The sequence below is a fragment of the Temnothorax americanus genome, unplaced genomic scaffold (genome assembly GCF_048541705.1).
Source record: "Temnothorax americanus isolate GAGA-0224 unplaced genomic scaffold, ASM4854170v1 Scaffold50, whole genome shotgun sequence".
Lineage (NCBI taxonomy): Eukaryota > Metazoa > Arthropoda > Insecta > Hymenoptera > Formicidae > Temnothorax > Temnothorax americanus.
This window is the reverse complement of record NW_027509658.1, coordinates 431,622-447,457: the sequence shown is the minus strand read 5'-3', so window position 1 is coordinate 447,457 and position 15,836 is coordinate 431,622. Positions and strand designations below refer to the sequence as shown.

At 44.0% G+C, this 15,836-nt stretch overlaps 2 protein-coding genes across 4 annotated transcripts in view; one reads left to right on the top strand and one right to left on the bottom strand.

Moving 5' to 3' along the window:
* Positions 1-15,836, top strand: part of Axud1 (AXIN1 up-regulated 1) — a 49,019-nt gene that overhangs the window by 20,351 nt on the left and 12,832 nt on the right. Inside the window, exon 1 of one of the 2 annotated variants that reach the window (XM_077418903.1) lies at positions 14,905-15,683. The exons of the other annotated variant lie outside the window; for it this stretch is intronic. The gene's annotated coding sequence lies outside the window, so the exon portion shown is untranslated. Of the gene's footprint in view, positions 1-14,904; positions 15,684-15,836 lie in introns of those variants that run through there. 2 annotated transcript variants of the gene reach the window in all.
* LOC143904325 (uncharacterized) overlaps positions 1,214-15,836 on the bottom strand; it is a 198,347-nt gene continuing 183,724 nt past the window's right edge. Inside the window, exons 2-3 of one of the 2 annotated variants that reach the window (XM_077418916.1) lie at positions 9,941-10,080; positions 1,214-5,866 (exon numbers count right to left, since the gene is read on the bottom strand). In XM_077418916.1, the coding sequence (XP_077275042.1) occupies positions 5,622-5,866; positions 9,941-10,080 (385 nt within the window). In that variant the 3' untranslated portion in view covers positions 1,214-5,621. Of the gene's footprint in view, positions 5,867-9,417; positions 10,081-15,836 lie in introns of those variants that run through there. The other variant, XM_077418918.1, reaches the window with a different exon arrangement.

Below are 15,836 nucleotides of genomic sequence, written 5' to 3'. Positions count from 1 at the left end.
ACCAATTTATGGGCGCTTATATCTTAACTTACTTACGCTTGTGGTTAGGGTGCGCATAGGAAAGGCCCAAGGATAGTGAATCGCAAGAGGGTAGTCAATAGGAGACAGATATACATTATATACATATATTTACAGGTTATACATCTGTATGTGTGTCTGTGTGTACTTTGTGGTGGTACGTCGATCGGCCGCCCCGGTGTTTCGCTTGCGTCCCCTGGTCCCTCAGCTTCTTCGGGCTCGTCTGCGTGGCCTGGTTATTTCCGTCCTCCGGAGGAGGAGGGGAAGGTCGCTCCTTTGTAAACCACGGCGTGGTGATGCTGGTGCCGGCGCGTGGATAATTGTCAGGCGACTAGCGCCTTCTCAAGGTCGAATCTGAGCTGTGTTTGCTGCGTCGCCTCCTTATATACCGTAGGCGACCGGAGCGCCGTCTGGCGGTATCGAGTGTCGTCGTTGTCGCCGTCGTCGCCTATTGGTGGGCGCGAGGCGCCGGCGTTTAACGCCTAGGAGTCGTTTGGGCGATTGACGCCGGAGGACTCGCGGCGATTAACGCCGTGGGCGCGAGGCGCCGGCGTTTAACGCCCAGGAGTCGTTTGGGCGATTGACGCCGGAGGACTCGCGGCGATTGACGCCGTGGGCGCGAGGCGCCGGCGTTTAACGCCTAGGAGTCGTTTGGGCGATTGACGCCGGAGGACTCGCGGCGATTGACGCCGAGGATTCCAGGCGATTTACGCCGAGAAGTTGTGGCGATTAACGCCGCGGGGTTATGAACTCTTCTTGCGCGAAGAGTTCTGTCTACTGATATCGGCGACTGGCGCCAAGGAACTGGTTTTGGGCTCCCGCTGAGCCTCCTATTATACTATGCCTGGTTGTAAATGAAACACGAGTTAGCCGCTCTCTTGCTGCGGCGCGTAGCGGCGTCGCTGCGAACTTACCGTCGCGTCGGTAAGTCGGTGCGCTGCACAATTAGGTGCGCGAACGCGCTTTTTCGGTGGCGTAGACCGCCACAGTTCCTATTTTATAGTATTTAAAGTGAGCTTGGTAACAACTTATAGGGTTTTATTTATTATTGGATTGACATCCCTCGTTATTAGTCGGTTTGTTGTTGTCATGCGATAATGCTAAGTCACACATGAGATTCGATATAATACGGTTCTCGATACAGCTTAATTCCACAATTATCCTCAGTACGTATATACTTAATAAATTTATACATTTTTTGGTATAAGGAACTCGTGAAACATATTCTGATTCCATAGTTATTAAAAATTTTACAATTCAGACGCTTTTGATTTTTAATTATTGACTCTTATGGCGACGTGCAGATTTCGCTAACTGACTTGGTTCATTTCCATTGTCGACTGAGGAATAAATCATGGATTTTCGATTTGGATGGTCTAACAAGGTTTTAAAATGCGTCGATACCACTTTACTGTGTTTAACAATTTCTTGTTCCGCGTCTACTCATTGTATAATTGAACATAGAACAGCGTTTATACAACAATTTTACCGTATTTATTGGATGTAGAGTTTTAGGTTCTTTGAGTATTATTGGTGTGATTTAAGATATTTGATTAATTGGCTGATGAAAGCACAGTGTGCAGAAACGTACCAACATTGTTAATATATTATTTTTGAATTATAATATTCGTTGTTGCTCGTTATTGGCCGTGTTATCCTTGATTCTTTTTATATACACACGAGCTTGTTATTTAGAATTTTAAAAAATTTTACCTTTTCGTATTTTTTATTATTTTAAACATTTTAATATAACAAAAGCATTATGTGAATAAAAGTACGGACAGTGATGATTAGCCTCTTAGATCCAAGAATTTTCATATTTTCTAAATATCAACGTTAAATATGAAAATATTTATCCGTAAAACAATACCATTTTACAGTTCCGCATTTTTACGTGACAAGCCATACTTGGACGGTGATATTTAAAAATAATGTCACCCATCAACGGAAAGCAGGAGAGAATGGTGAAGCTTGAAATAAAATAAAATTGAGAAGTAGTACTTTTTTAATTCAACTGTACAGATTAAATTTAAAAGCGCGGAATTTTATTGACGGTTCAGTCGCACGTATAACGCATTATTTTCGATCGTTCGTGGATGGATTTATTTTCGCAGAAAGTAGAAGATTAAATTTGCTCTCGCGAAATACAGTGAATTTCTCAAGTCTTTCCGGGACTGCAGGATTTTTCGAGTCTGAGATCTCGGATCTTTCCGCGCGTTTTCGAAGGTCGGCATATACTACGATGCTCCTTCTGCGCTCTGGCCTCGTTTCCTCTAAAATTGATGCAGTTTCGACATCGTTCCATCTAACAATGGCCGTGTTGTGAAACTTTCGCAGTGCAACGCGGCACGACACGGCACAGCACAGCGCAGCACGGCACGGCCGAGCCGAGCCGAGTCGAGCCGGGCCGAGTCGGCGATCTCAGGATGATTTTGCAACTAAGTACCGCACAAGCCCGTTCGTTCGTCCGTTCGTTCGTTTGTTCTACTTGCATTCTACCTTACCGGTCGTCCTGGACTGCACACTTTCACATCCGTGAAAAAGCGTCGGTTGCCGTAGTCGACGGACTTCGCGATCGGAAAGCCGATCAACAGCTGTTTGAAAAATCATCCCTCTGCTCGTCATTAAAACAATCGCCGGCAGAAAATTTTTTTTCGCGGAAAACTGAATTAGTTCGCTCGCAGTTCCGAGTATAATAAATATAAAACAACGTATTCCATACTACTACCTTTACTAAATCTCTCTCTTCCTAACATTATGAAGCATATATCCGGTGGCTTTCATCCCGGCGGAATCCAGATAAAGATAATTCACCTGTCCTTATTGCATTTTTCTCGATAAAACAGACTTTACAAAATTATATTTAAAAAATCGTTTGCTTATTTTTTAATATAAAAATAAAACGCGCATTTAAAGCTACGGTTGATGAAATTGTGGTCGATGACTTTAACACTTTGACAATTTCGGTGGTTCGTCAGTAAGATCGGCATTTTTCGCGAGCTCGATATTACGCGACGTCTTTACGCGGGGAGGTATTTTTCATTCAGAATTTCAAATCCTCGCACGAGAGAGAGAGAGAGAGAGAGAGAGAGAGAGAGAGAGAGAGAGAGAGAGAGAGAGAGAGAGAGAGAGAGAGAGAGAGAGAGAGAGAGAGAAAGAGACGGCCAAAGGATAATGCGGCCGGCGTGTCCGTTTATATCTCTACCTACGGAGGTCGCTCGGTCGGCGGCAAATGTGGGTCAGCCCTCGTTCTCCTTGGGAGTCTCGTACGTCATGAATAAATAGACATTTCGTGCGCCGCTCTCGGCGATCCGCACTTTTGAACGTAACGCAATATGAGAAAATTCGGCGGAGGCGACGACGGCGCGACGAAAAAGAAGAAGATCGTGAAAGGCGGAACTACTAAAGGCGCCGGGTCGTCGAATCTACATTGCTCCTCAAATCGCTCGCATTTGCATCACGCGGTGATATATATTTTTAAAACAATCGGAGGAAGTGTCACTGACTACAGCGCTTGAGAAGAAACATTCTAAATTAAAAAGGCAGACGTTAATAATAGAACAGTAGCTAAGAAATTGGTAGTTCAGAAATCTGTGAAAAATTATGCACATGATTTAAGGAAAAAAAAATTCGGGGAAATCTTTTTGATTTGGAAGTGAACACACTTTTGTGTTGATCATCTAGTTAAATTTTTACGACGGATGAAAGCGTTAGGAGTATTAAGCCGTACCTTGCAAACGATGGCAATTGCTAGTTGAAAAATGTTAATTCTGACTGCCGATTGCCAGTTATTGTCGCCAAAAAAGTTAAAAGTTCGTTAACTCTCTTTTGACAACCGCAATTGACAAGCGCGACGTGGAAATAACGCTTTTCAACTAACAGATGCTATCGTTTGCAACGTATTGTAGAACCGCGGGCTTTAGGCTCTTAAGTTGCCTCCACCCTTTGCCACCAATTGCGACGTCACAGCGATGCGAACGTGATGATTGTTTGTCCGCGTAACGGGCAACTGTGTCACACTTTGCGTATATTGCATATTATTTGCATGTGCGGCAATAATGCAACGAGACAATGCGGAATTTTCAGCCTAGGATTTTTAGATTCTAAAGTAATGTCACATGCGCTTACACGGCTCGAAATACCGTATTACGTCTAACAAGTGGCTTAAAGGTCTCCTTATGTTGAAGTATCTGCAAGTTCATATCTTCTGCAAGTCTAGAATTAAAATTTAAAATATAATGTTACCGAGTCGTTCGAAGTCGTGAATTTTATCGTGAAGATATTGCGACTTTTTTTGACAAAACTTACGATAATTTAATTTTTTCGGGTAAACATTAGTTGAAATGGTGAATCAGATTTTAATAAGTTACATTATAATTTATCAATAGATTATGTAATGATATATAATATAATATATAATTTAATAGAAATAATGAATAATTAATTAAAACCATTGACTTGGTTTTACGAAAATCTTTTTATATCACACGATTATCCGGCGAGGCCGTCCATTGCAACTCTCAAGCAACGGTTATTGTTGCGAAGACGAGGAACGGCAGTGACCGAGGAAGCGAGGAGGCTCGTCTGACCTCGCTATTACGGTCCCGTTAACCAGGAGTTCGTCTCTCATCGTGCCCTGCCTCTACCTCGCTAGGATCCCGCCGCTTTCCTTTTCTTAACGTCTGACCGCGACTGCTTAAACTACTTTGGACCCGGAAACTTGAAGATCATAGCTTTTAGGATTCCAACTCGCTTCTTTTCCCCCTCCCCCCCCGGTCTCAAATCGCTAGAGCTGTTCGGTAACCGAGAACCCATAGATACCAAAACCCAAGAACTTTAATATCTTTAATTTAGATATTCACAGATACAAGTCACATTTTTTCTACTAGATTCGAGGTACGAAAAATCCTAAAATCTAAGGATTTCTTCAGCCTTTCCGAGAAGAGCTTTCATAAATTTCAACTGCCTTTCCTTTTTTTCTTCAATGTCTGACCGCGATTTCTTGAACTACTTACACTTCAAGAAATTGAATTTTCCGTAATCCGAGTAATCCGAAATTATGAAATTCTATCTGCTACATGTTCGAAGATTTGAAAATTTGGCATCTAAAATTCTAAAATTTGACGTTCAAGAACAGATGTGAAAATCCTAGAGTCTCCGGTTCGGAAATTGAAGTATTTTGAAATATGAATCGAATATAATTTGGACGATGTAAGATCCACGAGTCTCAAAATTTCGTTCTAAAATTCTAAAAGTTCCAAGGATTCACCAATAACAAATTCGAGAGATAATAGATTCGCAAGGATCTAATATAAACTTAAATACACCAGATACACACACATTGTTTAATGCACCAAATCAACCTCATAAATAAATGAGTAATTCAAATCTTGATGTTTATAGAATTCACGAATTCTCGATTTTTTCCGATAGCTCGTCTAAATTGGACGATGTCCAGATGCGCGAGTTTAAACATTCCGAAATCCCTGGGAGAGAACGAGATCTCGAGCGGATATTTGCAGGGGTACGTTGCACTCTCGGGCGAGTGTGCGAGTCGATTGTGCATCCCGTGACACGCGTTATAAGTAATACCTCCTCGCGCGTTATCTTCCCGCGCCACCTCCCCGCCAACCCCTTACTACGGCGTACCTCCGCCGTCCCCGCGCACGGCCGATGTCGTCGGTGCATTCCGCGCTTGCAGCCGTGGACCGCGAATTGAATGAGCGCGTGGTCCTCGTATTGGACATGCAATCAGTGGATACCGTGTCGTTCGTGCCTACAACGGCCGGCCGGCTGTCCGAAAATCCAGAGACTGCAGATTCTCGAATTTGAGGGATGTTTGAGCGTTCTAGGACAAAAAGATTCCGAGATTTAGAAATTCTATAATATTTCTACGTTGGAAAATTTTAAATATGCCGAAGCAACTCGAAATTTTGTTTTGCGTTTTAGAATTGTATAGTCTTTGAAACAATAGTCTTAATTTTTACTATCTTAAAGTATATTTATAGAATTTTGTATTAAAGAATTTAGAGATGCCAGAATCATGCATTAAAAGATTCTATGTTATTCAATAATAAAATTCGACATTTCCAAAATTTTGATGTTCTTCAAAAATTTCAGTTTTCCAAAAAATTCTAATTCTTTGAAAAGCTTTCAATAGGTTTTATCTAAAAATCCCAATTTTTAATTGAAAAATTGTGAACAATCCAAATTAAAATTTAAGAGAAAAAAATACAAGAATTTTAAAACTATCTTGTATTAAAAAATCTGAAGATACAGAACTCCAAAATATTAAAATTTTTAGTCCCGAACCCAAGACTTTCGAGCTAAAAATTCCGTACGTTCGTAAATCTCGGGATTCTTTATTCGCGGATCGAAGGCTCCTAAAAGGTCGCTAGGAAAGTCACCTCACGAACGACGCGCTAAACCGGCCTCTTAAATGGCATTCAGCTAGCGCTACATCGTGGTGATTGTTACGGCACTGAAAAGCTATAGCATTATGGAAGCAGAGAGCCCGCATGGTATGTGTATGCACGTGGGCTGCTATAGCGCTACACTGCGGTGGGATCGATTCGACCGGAGGTGGGCGGAACCACCCCCCTCGACAGCCCACCTCCATTTACAAGCTTCAATATACACCCCCTCGGCGTTCTCCATCCGTTCGTCCGTCTCCTTCGCACCCTGGCAGAATATCCGCAGTTTGTCTCGAATATAAGTCTCGTAATCTCATTCTCTCTCTCTTTCTCTCTTTTTCTCTTCCTCTTTCTTTTTTTCCTCTCGTTATCCTTCCCCCGTGTTACCTTCCTCCAACCCTCAACACCGCCGCTCGTTGTGTTGCTTTCTTGTTAGCGGAGTGGAAAAGCAGATTTCTCGTCACCCTTATATATACCTAACGGAATTTCTGATTTACCTTCTATATACATACCGGCAGAATTTCTGACTGCTCCGAGGGTGCTTATTCTGCAATCCGAATTTTTACGAAGGCTGTTCCTGGAGATTTGTTTAACGTTCGATACGTGCCCGAGTGGATAACGTCGGTTCCGGGCTTGCAATAAACGTGCGCGATGTTCAGTATCGATGGAAACGATTCCCGAGCCGTTATATATTCCGCGTATTATTAAATCGTTATATTCTGATATTAAGCGATATTATGCAAAAATCAGATGAGTAAGCGAAATAAAATTGATGCATTAATTAATTATTAAATAAAGTCGAAGGAAGTATAAATTGAGCGTGATGAGTTAACGAGAACACACGTACTGCTTTCCGACGAAGTATGCACACATCAAGTGTTTCGCTTTCAATTGAGCTGCGGAGGAATCCACGAGCGCTCTTAAGCTGCGAGTGAATCTACGCGGTTAAGAAGGGTGAATACACTATGCCAGGGATAGAGAATCCTCCCTATGCAATTCCGTGTACACGCCGCGCCGCCAATACGGAAGTGCATAGTTGCGACCGACCGCGTAAGTTCAATAAGTCCCCCCTCCCCGATCAATATCGCGTCAATAATTAAGATAAAGCTCCTTCTTCGGCAGCCGGGACTAATTCCTAATTGCTCCGTAATGTTATCGCGATATCTCCTTGTAACTTACCCTCAAATTAAAATTTCAGTCAAGCAAACCCCACTTGAAGTTTAACGAAGAAAAATTGCTCTCCAACGGTAAGAACATATAGTATGCTCGAAATAGAATTGTAGAAAAGATTTTGGAGAAATCTCTGTTTACGTAACGGTACACTTTTAGGGAAATTTTTACCGTTAATCTTCGAGTTAGAATTGTTATAGAAACTTCGTTCAATTTCACAGCTTTATTCGTAAAATTTCTCAGACCTTTGAATTCATAATTTGAAATTAAATTTGCAGTATATCTTTTCTGGGGAAAGTTCGACTCCAAATAAACTAAGAGTGAAGAGAATATCATAGATAACATCGTAGGAAACTGTATTCGCAGATTCACTTAATTTAGCACGCGTGAATCTTTATTCCGCGGCGCCTTAGCGGCTCTGGCTCTGTTCTCGCGCTTCGTATTCATCGGCATCGGTGGCTGCTGCTTAGGAAACACCGGCCACGCGTGCAGCGGCGATATTAAGGACGTTCTTTCGTCCTTATACTAGAGAAAATCGATTTTCTTAGGATTTTCTTGAAACTGTGAATATACGTTAATTTAGGTGTGTTTTATGCGTGGTATAAATTTCAGTATCTTTTCCGGGATAAAAAATGAAGAAACTGAGCCTCAAAGTTAAAAAAAATTTAAATTTAATTTTCGTTAGTTTTGGCATTTTTTCCTTATAGACGAGATAAGCAACTTTGGTCCTTTTGGCTAACCTCGTATCTCTTACCGTTTGGCCTGGAAAACCTTTTCATTAGTAAAAGTTGAAACTTTGAGGCTCAGTATCTTCATTTTTTATCCCGGAAGAGGTACTGAAATTTATACCACGCATAAAGCGCACCTAAATTAACGTATATTCACAGTTTCAAGAAAATCCTAAGAAAATCGATTTCCTCTAGTATAAAGGACGAGAGAACGTCCTTAAGGGCTGCGTCGTAACGCTCGCCCTTTCGCCCGGGCTTTCACGAAGCGCGGCGGGCAGGAATACGAGGGATTGTACGAAGGCGACGGGTTTGATCGGAGCTCGATACGGATTTTCGTGGGAAAGAGAAGCGGTTCGGCTTCGGGCTTCGTCTCGCCGGTTTCTGCAAAGCCGAGAAAAAAAAAGAGCGGTAACGGAGGGAGGGAAAGTGGGAGGCAGGCGGAGGAGGAGGAGGTGGTGGTGTCCTCGCTCGTACGTGGGGAAAGGAGATAAAAATGTTCCAAGTGGGCAAGAGAGAGAAAAGGGGAGAGAGAGCGACGAGATCAAAGCGGTTTACGACACCAGCAGACGGCGCGATATTACTCCACGGCGCTTTCTATATACGTATCGGGAAAGCTCCCGAGCTTCATCTTCCTCCCTCTTCTCTTCCCGTCCCTTCTAATTATGTTTCACTCCTCTTCGCCCTCGTCCTTATAATGTTTTATCCTTTCATATGCAGCGCTTGCATGCTCGGATCCTTTTCTCGGAATCTGTGGATGTTTTATATTCGCATGTCTGAACTTTCGAGATTATTCAAGAGGCGATTCCTCTTTCAGACACGTCTCGTTTGTCGTAAGTTGACAAACGCGCGCGAACAGTAATTTATTCGAAAATTCGATCCTTTCTTAGAAAATGGAAATTCCGTGGATATATATATGGATATATATAAATATATCCTTATATATATATATATACATATATATATATATATATATATATATATATATATATATCTCATGTTAGATCTTTGATCAACCATAACTTGTACCTATATATATATATATATATATATATATATATATATAGGTACAAGTTATGGTTGATCAAAGATCTAACACGAGAAATTTTGCATAAAAAATTTAAGCTGTAGAAATAAGAAAAATTCCTATAGAAGAAACTTTAATTCTTATTTATGATTCTGATTCTCCCAAAACGCCTATGAGATTCTCTTTCTTTAAATCCGTTTCTCTCTGTGTTACGCGTTAAATAAATAGGAACAAATTAAGAACGTTGTCTTACCACTGGCAGTTTCCACTAACGTGCCGCGACATTTCATTTCACGGGGTTCTCAGAATTAGGCAGATTTTTACCGGGACACCCTGTAGAGTCGGATACAACGAGTCGATGGGACATGTGCACCGCGTGCCAGCCAGTCGGTGTGCCCGACGAAGGAGAGTAGCGAACAGCCGGCGATATGTGGGGCTCACCGACAAAACGCACGCACGCACGCACGCACGCACACAGAGGCACACAGATACACATAATACACACGCATACGACGGACAAGCGAGACGGTGTTGGTCACTCCGGAATAATAAGAGCGAGGAGGGAATGGGACATAATACGAAGCCACCTCTGCTCTCGGTGGCCTCCCTGGAAGCTGCGGAATGCACCACTCTCCCCGCGGTCTTCAGCATCCCTTCGTCTAGTTCCTTTGCCGTCTCCTTCTTCTGCTCTTCCTTTTCTTTCTCTTGCGGACGATTTTCGGGCGATCTTGGGAAACACAAACAACGTAAACATGTTAGTGTATCATTAGACGATGATCGAACATATGGTTATTTGAACGGGTTTGGAAGAAAGTACTAGTTTCAAGTTCTTCCGAAAGTGAAGAGTTTTAAATTTTAAGCAAATACACGACCAAGAATACTTTCTCGATTTATTTTTCGCGGAATTTTAAACAAATATCTATGATTTGAATTCGGAAAATTAAACTGCGATGCTTATCTCTTAACAATCTAAATTAATTAATTTACTTGTTTTTCAGGAATTATATAATAATTTGTAAAACCTTACACAGCAAGTTAAATTATTACCTAATCCACCATTTTTATTAAATTGTAATGAAAATAATGCTCTTGGGAGGGTATTGTTGATATTTACGATCCACATAAATGTCTATTAGTGTTCCACTACTAATAATAGATTAATAAATATACATTAATTAATGTACATTAATCAATGTACTATTAATAATATAATACGTCGTTGTACTACCATCACGCTATGTAATTAACGAACATTTCGATATAATAAATTTAATAATATTGCTATTTGGCAACAGGTTAATGTAGATTAAATTGTCACGTTATGCGAATCCTCGTTGATGTATTATCCGCGACAATATGTCGTTGCTGCAAGCGATTCGATCAGGGCCGACTCTTGCTGTAGCGAAGACGGGCGAGAAATTGAGAGAGGAATAGAAGATTTTACGAGCGGCTCTATAATATATAGCGACGAGATTGATGATGACGCGCGACGCGCCGAAGCGAGGAGATCGTGATCGCGCGCGATTCAATCGAGCGATTGTCTTTAAATAGAAAGCAATTAATAAAGCTCGGCTGAGAGGCGACGTTACAAGATGGAGATAGACAAACAGAGGCAGAGCTTTCCCACCGCGACTGTTCGTTCCGCCAATTCAATTAGATGGAGCATCGGGTTACCGACGACTAGTCCTCCCGTATTTAGCCCCGGATTGCTCTCGAAAACGCCAACGGGACGGCCGTTATGGTTCTTCCGCACTCCCCGTGCCCCGTGGTTCTTTCATTGTCGCGGAATTTTATATCTATTCGGTGGTTTGCTTAGCCCGCTCTCGAGAGAGCCTCTCGGGAAGGAAAAATTCAAGAAGATGAGGGTATGTTTCGGGTTCGTTTGTTCTTTTTATCTCGCTGTTGTCGCGTTGCCTCGTTTCATTATTGTATATTACTAGCTTAAACTACCCGGCGTTGCCCGTGCTTCTTATAGCAGCATTTCTGGAAATGTGATAATTAAACATATTGAAATTAATTCATAATTTACAGATTCACATATAATGTGTGTCACTTTGTAATAATATACTAAACTTAACTTATCAAGGGGATGAAATCAGGGAAAGGGGGTGCAGGGATATCCAGATAGCCTATATTTTCCGCAGGGGGATCTAGAGAGTAACTATGCAAAATTCCATCAGATCGGTTCCATCAAAGGGTTGAGGAGTTAGTAGGGATTATATACAGACCGACATTCTAGTTTATGTAGATATATACATATATAATTATATATGTAGATGTATATATATAGATGTATATGTATTTATGCTATATGTATTACATTTCGCGTCTGATGACCAAAGCACTAGAAAATTTAGCTAAAAAATTGCCGCAAAGAGGCACCGAGGGCGGACCAATATTCACGCGAACACTATACGAATCGATAATCGTACAAATTATCTGCAATTAGTTATACTAAATTTATCGCTTTAACAAGGGCGGAAGTACCGGAACAAGCTGTCTTCGAAATCCCGAGGCTTAAAATGTCGCGGAGAGGGCGGTGGACTCGGTTCGCCTTTTAATTCCGCGGCCGCCGTTCCATTCTCACTTAAATTGAATATCGCTCGTATCGGACGATTGAATTCGGACGCGGATTACATACCTATAGCTCTACGTGTATCGCGAAACGACTTTCACGGCGGATCAATAGTCGTACAAAAATAATTCCCCGTTACTCGTTACACCGATATCTGTTACAACCATTGTCGCTAAAAACCGCAAGATTCTCAAGATATCCTCCGCTGCTGAGAGTCTAAGATGATATATGAGTCTCCAAGACTCGCGCTTCTAGTTTCGCAGCCGCCGTCCGACCCTCGTGGCCCCCCGTGCTCGGACCAGAAAAAAATATGCGTCCCACGCACACCGATTCTACGCTCGGGCAGATTCGAGACTCGAGAGTATCCCGAGTCAAATCGAGTAAATTCCAACATTAGGCGGTCACGCGCATTTAGCATCCAGAGTAACTTTGCACCAAACGGTATAGGAGGATCAATACTCGCGCGAACGCCGATCAATAATCCTGCGAAACTGGCGCGGCGCTCTCTCGTTTACACCGGAAATCTCGGCGTCTCGTCGCCCGAGAAAGGGGACGAGAGACACACCGGTGGAGCCCGGCGCGCCGTGCTCGCGCCCCCTCCGGAGGAGGAAGCTCCGGCTCTTCGGCCGCTAAAATTCCACGAGAAGGACTCCGCTCACCTTCTAGTTTCTCGCGGAGCGTATAGAGACAATTACGGGCGCCCGCCGCGCGCAAGCGCTGCGCGCTCTCTCGTTCGTTGAACCGTCCGTGAGAGAGAACCGTTCAAATGTGTGTACGCGCATATGCGTGTGCGCGCGCGTACGTGTATATACGCTGTGCGTCAGATAGAAAGGAAAAAATACAGATTAGAGGGAGGGAGAGAGAGAGAGAGGGGGGGGGGGGAAGAGAGGGAGGACTGGAGGAGGCGAAGGGAGGAGAGAGAAAGGTAGAGAGAGCGAGGGAGAACCAGAGATAGGCAACAATCGTTGGACGCTACCGCGTCGATTCCGGTACCAACGCTATCCCCATCGGACCTCGTATCCACTATCCTGCATATTTTCGAAGCGACGAATATAGTAAACTGGTAGTAGAATACCAGAGCGTATATACCGACTTGTATTCAAAACGAGGCGCTATTCCTCATTTAGGTGCAAGTCGATCTCTGCCGAACGTCCCGCCGGGAATGTCCCCTCGATCCGGTCCTCTAAACGTTCTATTTCTAGTACAATCGTTATCCCGAGGAGCACGGTAGGAATCGATCGCGATCGCGAAATTCGCGAATCCAGCTGGCCGCAAAGCCCCTCGCGATAATCCTGCGCTAAAGTTCCTCTGCGAAGGGGGGACAGGACTGCGAGAATCACGGACGGCTTTGAGGAGCTGACCTCGATGGAGAACGTTCGTCGAAGTAGGCATCTTGGGATCCGGCGAGTTTCCTTCGGCGAGATCGCGCGGCGCGTATATCATCGGCAAGAAAACGGCGTTGTTCATCGTGCACGCTTGCATCACCGTGCTCGTCTCGCTTACGTCAGTCGATTTTGTTATTATTGTGCATCACCGTCGCCGCGTACACTTGGTGTGTGCATCTCGCTCCGTCCTTCGTTTTCCCTTGTCCGCCGTTGCGACACTCGTTCTCGATTCGCGCCCCCAAATTGGGAATTGAAAAAATACCGCAAAATAATCACGAAAAACCATGAAAATTTGAAATAAATTCTACCAGGCAAATATTTGCGGAGCATATACCGACTGGGATTAGGCTTTTTAATTCATCATTTATCCATTGTTTGTACAATAGGTCAGCTTTTTTGTTTGCCGGGTATAACCCGTACCCTACAAACGTTTAATCAAAATATTATTTTATTTCATTTAAATTTGATACGAAAAAAACCGCAAACATTTATCTTCTTTCAAAGAGATTTTATAAAAATTATATACAAAGCGAAAAATTTTTAGGAAACATTCTTTACACATTGCAGTATATTTATATACCGTTTATTTATTTGGAGTATTTAATTTCCGGATATAATCGCGCGATGTGTTTACATCTTTTCCTTTATTTTGAGTTATTCTGCATGATGACTTCATTTAATTTAATACAGACAGATTATGCGCTCTCGTTCGCGAACGGGATCATTTTCTCACGCAATTAACGGATTATTATGCACGAGTAATGCTCCACGCGACTTCTTCGCGAGTAAACTTTGCTTCTCCTCGTCGATGTGCCGCGTGCATCATTGGCATAATTAGACTACGGCGAATGAATGCATCATCGTTATATTATAGAACACACACAGTCTGTTCGCATTGTACAGTCGAAACTGCAGCCGGGAAGAATGCAATTCGGATTTCTATTTCTACTCGACGTAGCATCGAAAAACGAAGTGCAACTGCATATTCAATGCAATATAAGAAAAAGCAACGGTAAAAGATATCGCGCAGAACATTAAAAAAATAATAATTTGTTTGCAACAAAACGTCAAATATCAATTTATCCCGCATTTTCTCGAGTGACTGTTGTTTGAGAGCCTCCTTCGCCAGCTGCGCCGTCTTGATTACGTCACTTCTGTTTTATTTTTTTAACTCGGCGACTCGGCGATCTTTTTCGCAACGCGGCGCGAACTTCAGAATCTCGTTAGAACAAAACCGCACGATTTGTTTTGCTTCGCCGGAATAATAAAAAAAAGAGAGAATTTACGCGTCGCCACGCGCCATTCGGCGAAATTAAAAATACCACGAAAAAAGAGCGATAAGAAAGATCGGCCCGATACCGTCGATGACTAATCCGCTCTACCGGGTGTGCTCTTTGAGAACCGCTGCGCTCCTCCGCGGCGCGGCCGGCGCGCGCCCCGTGTGCACCACTCCATTACGCATTCACCAACACACGTCCTCGGCGTGTCTTCTATCCGAGCCCGAGCCGGGTCGAGCCGAGCCGAGGGGATCCGAGAGCGCGACGTCGGCGTCGGCGTCGGCGTCGACGTCGGCGTCGTCGATGACGCCGAGAGCGGCGACGCTGACGCCGCCTCCGCTCACTCTGCTCCGAGCTGTCGAACGCGCCGCACCACCTCCGTCGTTCTCCACGCTACGTCGCTAACTCGGTCCCCCTTCGTCCTTCCTTTTAACACATCGTCCTCGTCGTCGTCATCGTCGCGCCTTCACGTTATCATCGACGTTCGTCATTTTCGAAAAGGACGTCAGTTACTTTTTTGATTTAAACGTTCTTCTTCCGCGTCGCAGACCGGGATTCCTCGCTAGATGAGCTAACTCCGACCGTCTCCTCTTCACGTTCACGTTGGTTCACTTCGAGTTACTCCTTCGTCAGTTTTTTCGACGATCCGTCGATTCCTCTCGGGACTCCCGGACATCTCGGGGAATCCCCGGCTGCGCGGTCGGATGAATCTCCAGGGGTGAATCTCGCGCGTTTCGTTTCCCATGAGAGTGTCGGCGAGTAGCCGGTAGACCTCCTCTCATCTCCGCTCGTGTCCCCGGATTATTTCGCCAATCGCGAATGTTGTGCCCGAGCCACTCGTCGTCCCCCTGCTCGGACGAGGACGCGTCTGGTCCTGCAATGGGACCGCACCATCAACATCTCGCGGGCCCTCGCGAACGGGACGACGCCGACGGTAGTAACCGGAGTCGCGAGACAACTTAAGACGATCTTCTCCCCCCAGAGAGAGAAAGAGAAAGGGACCGCGGGGCTGCTCAGATCGCGAACCCTCGCGCCGCAGTCGAGGGGCACAGAACTGGACTAAGCTGTGAAGGAAGGATTGCGCGACTTCAAGGTAAAAGATCTTCCCCCTCTTTACGATCCGGGGGGGGGGTCCCTGCTGACGGTTTTAGGGTCCCCGAGAGTAATTCGCGCGCATAGTACTTGTCCACACGACACGAACGGGGGTGCTCCTTGTCGCCCCCCATTTGTCCCCCCTTTCACCGTC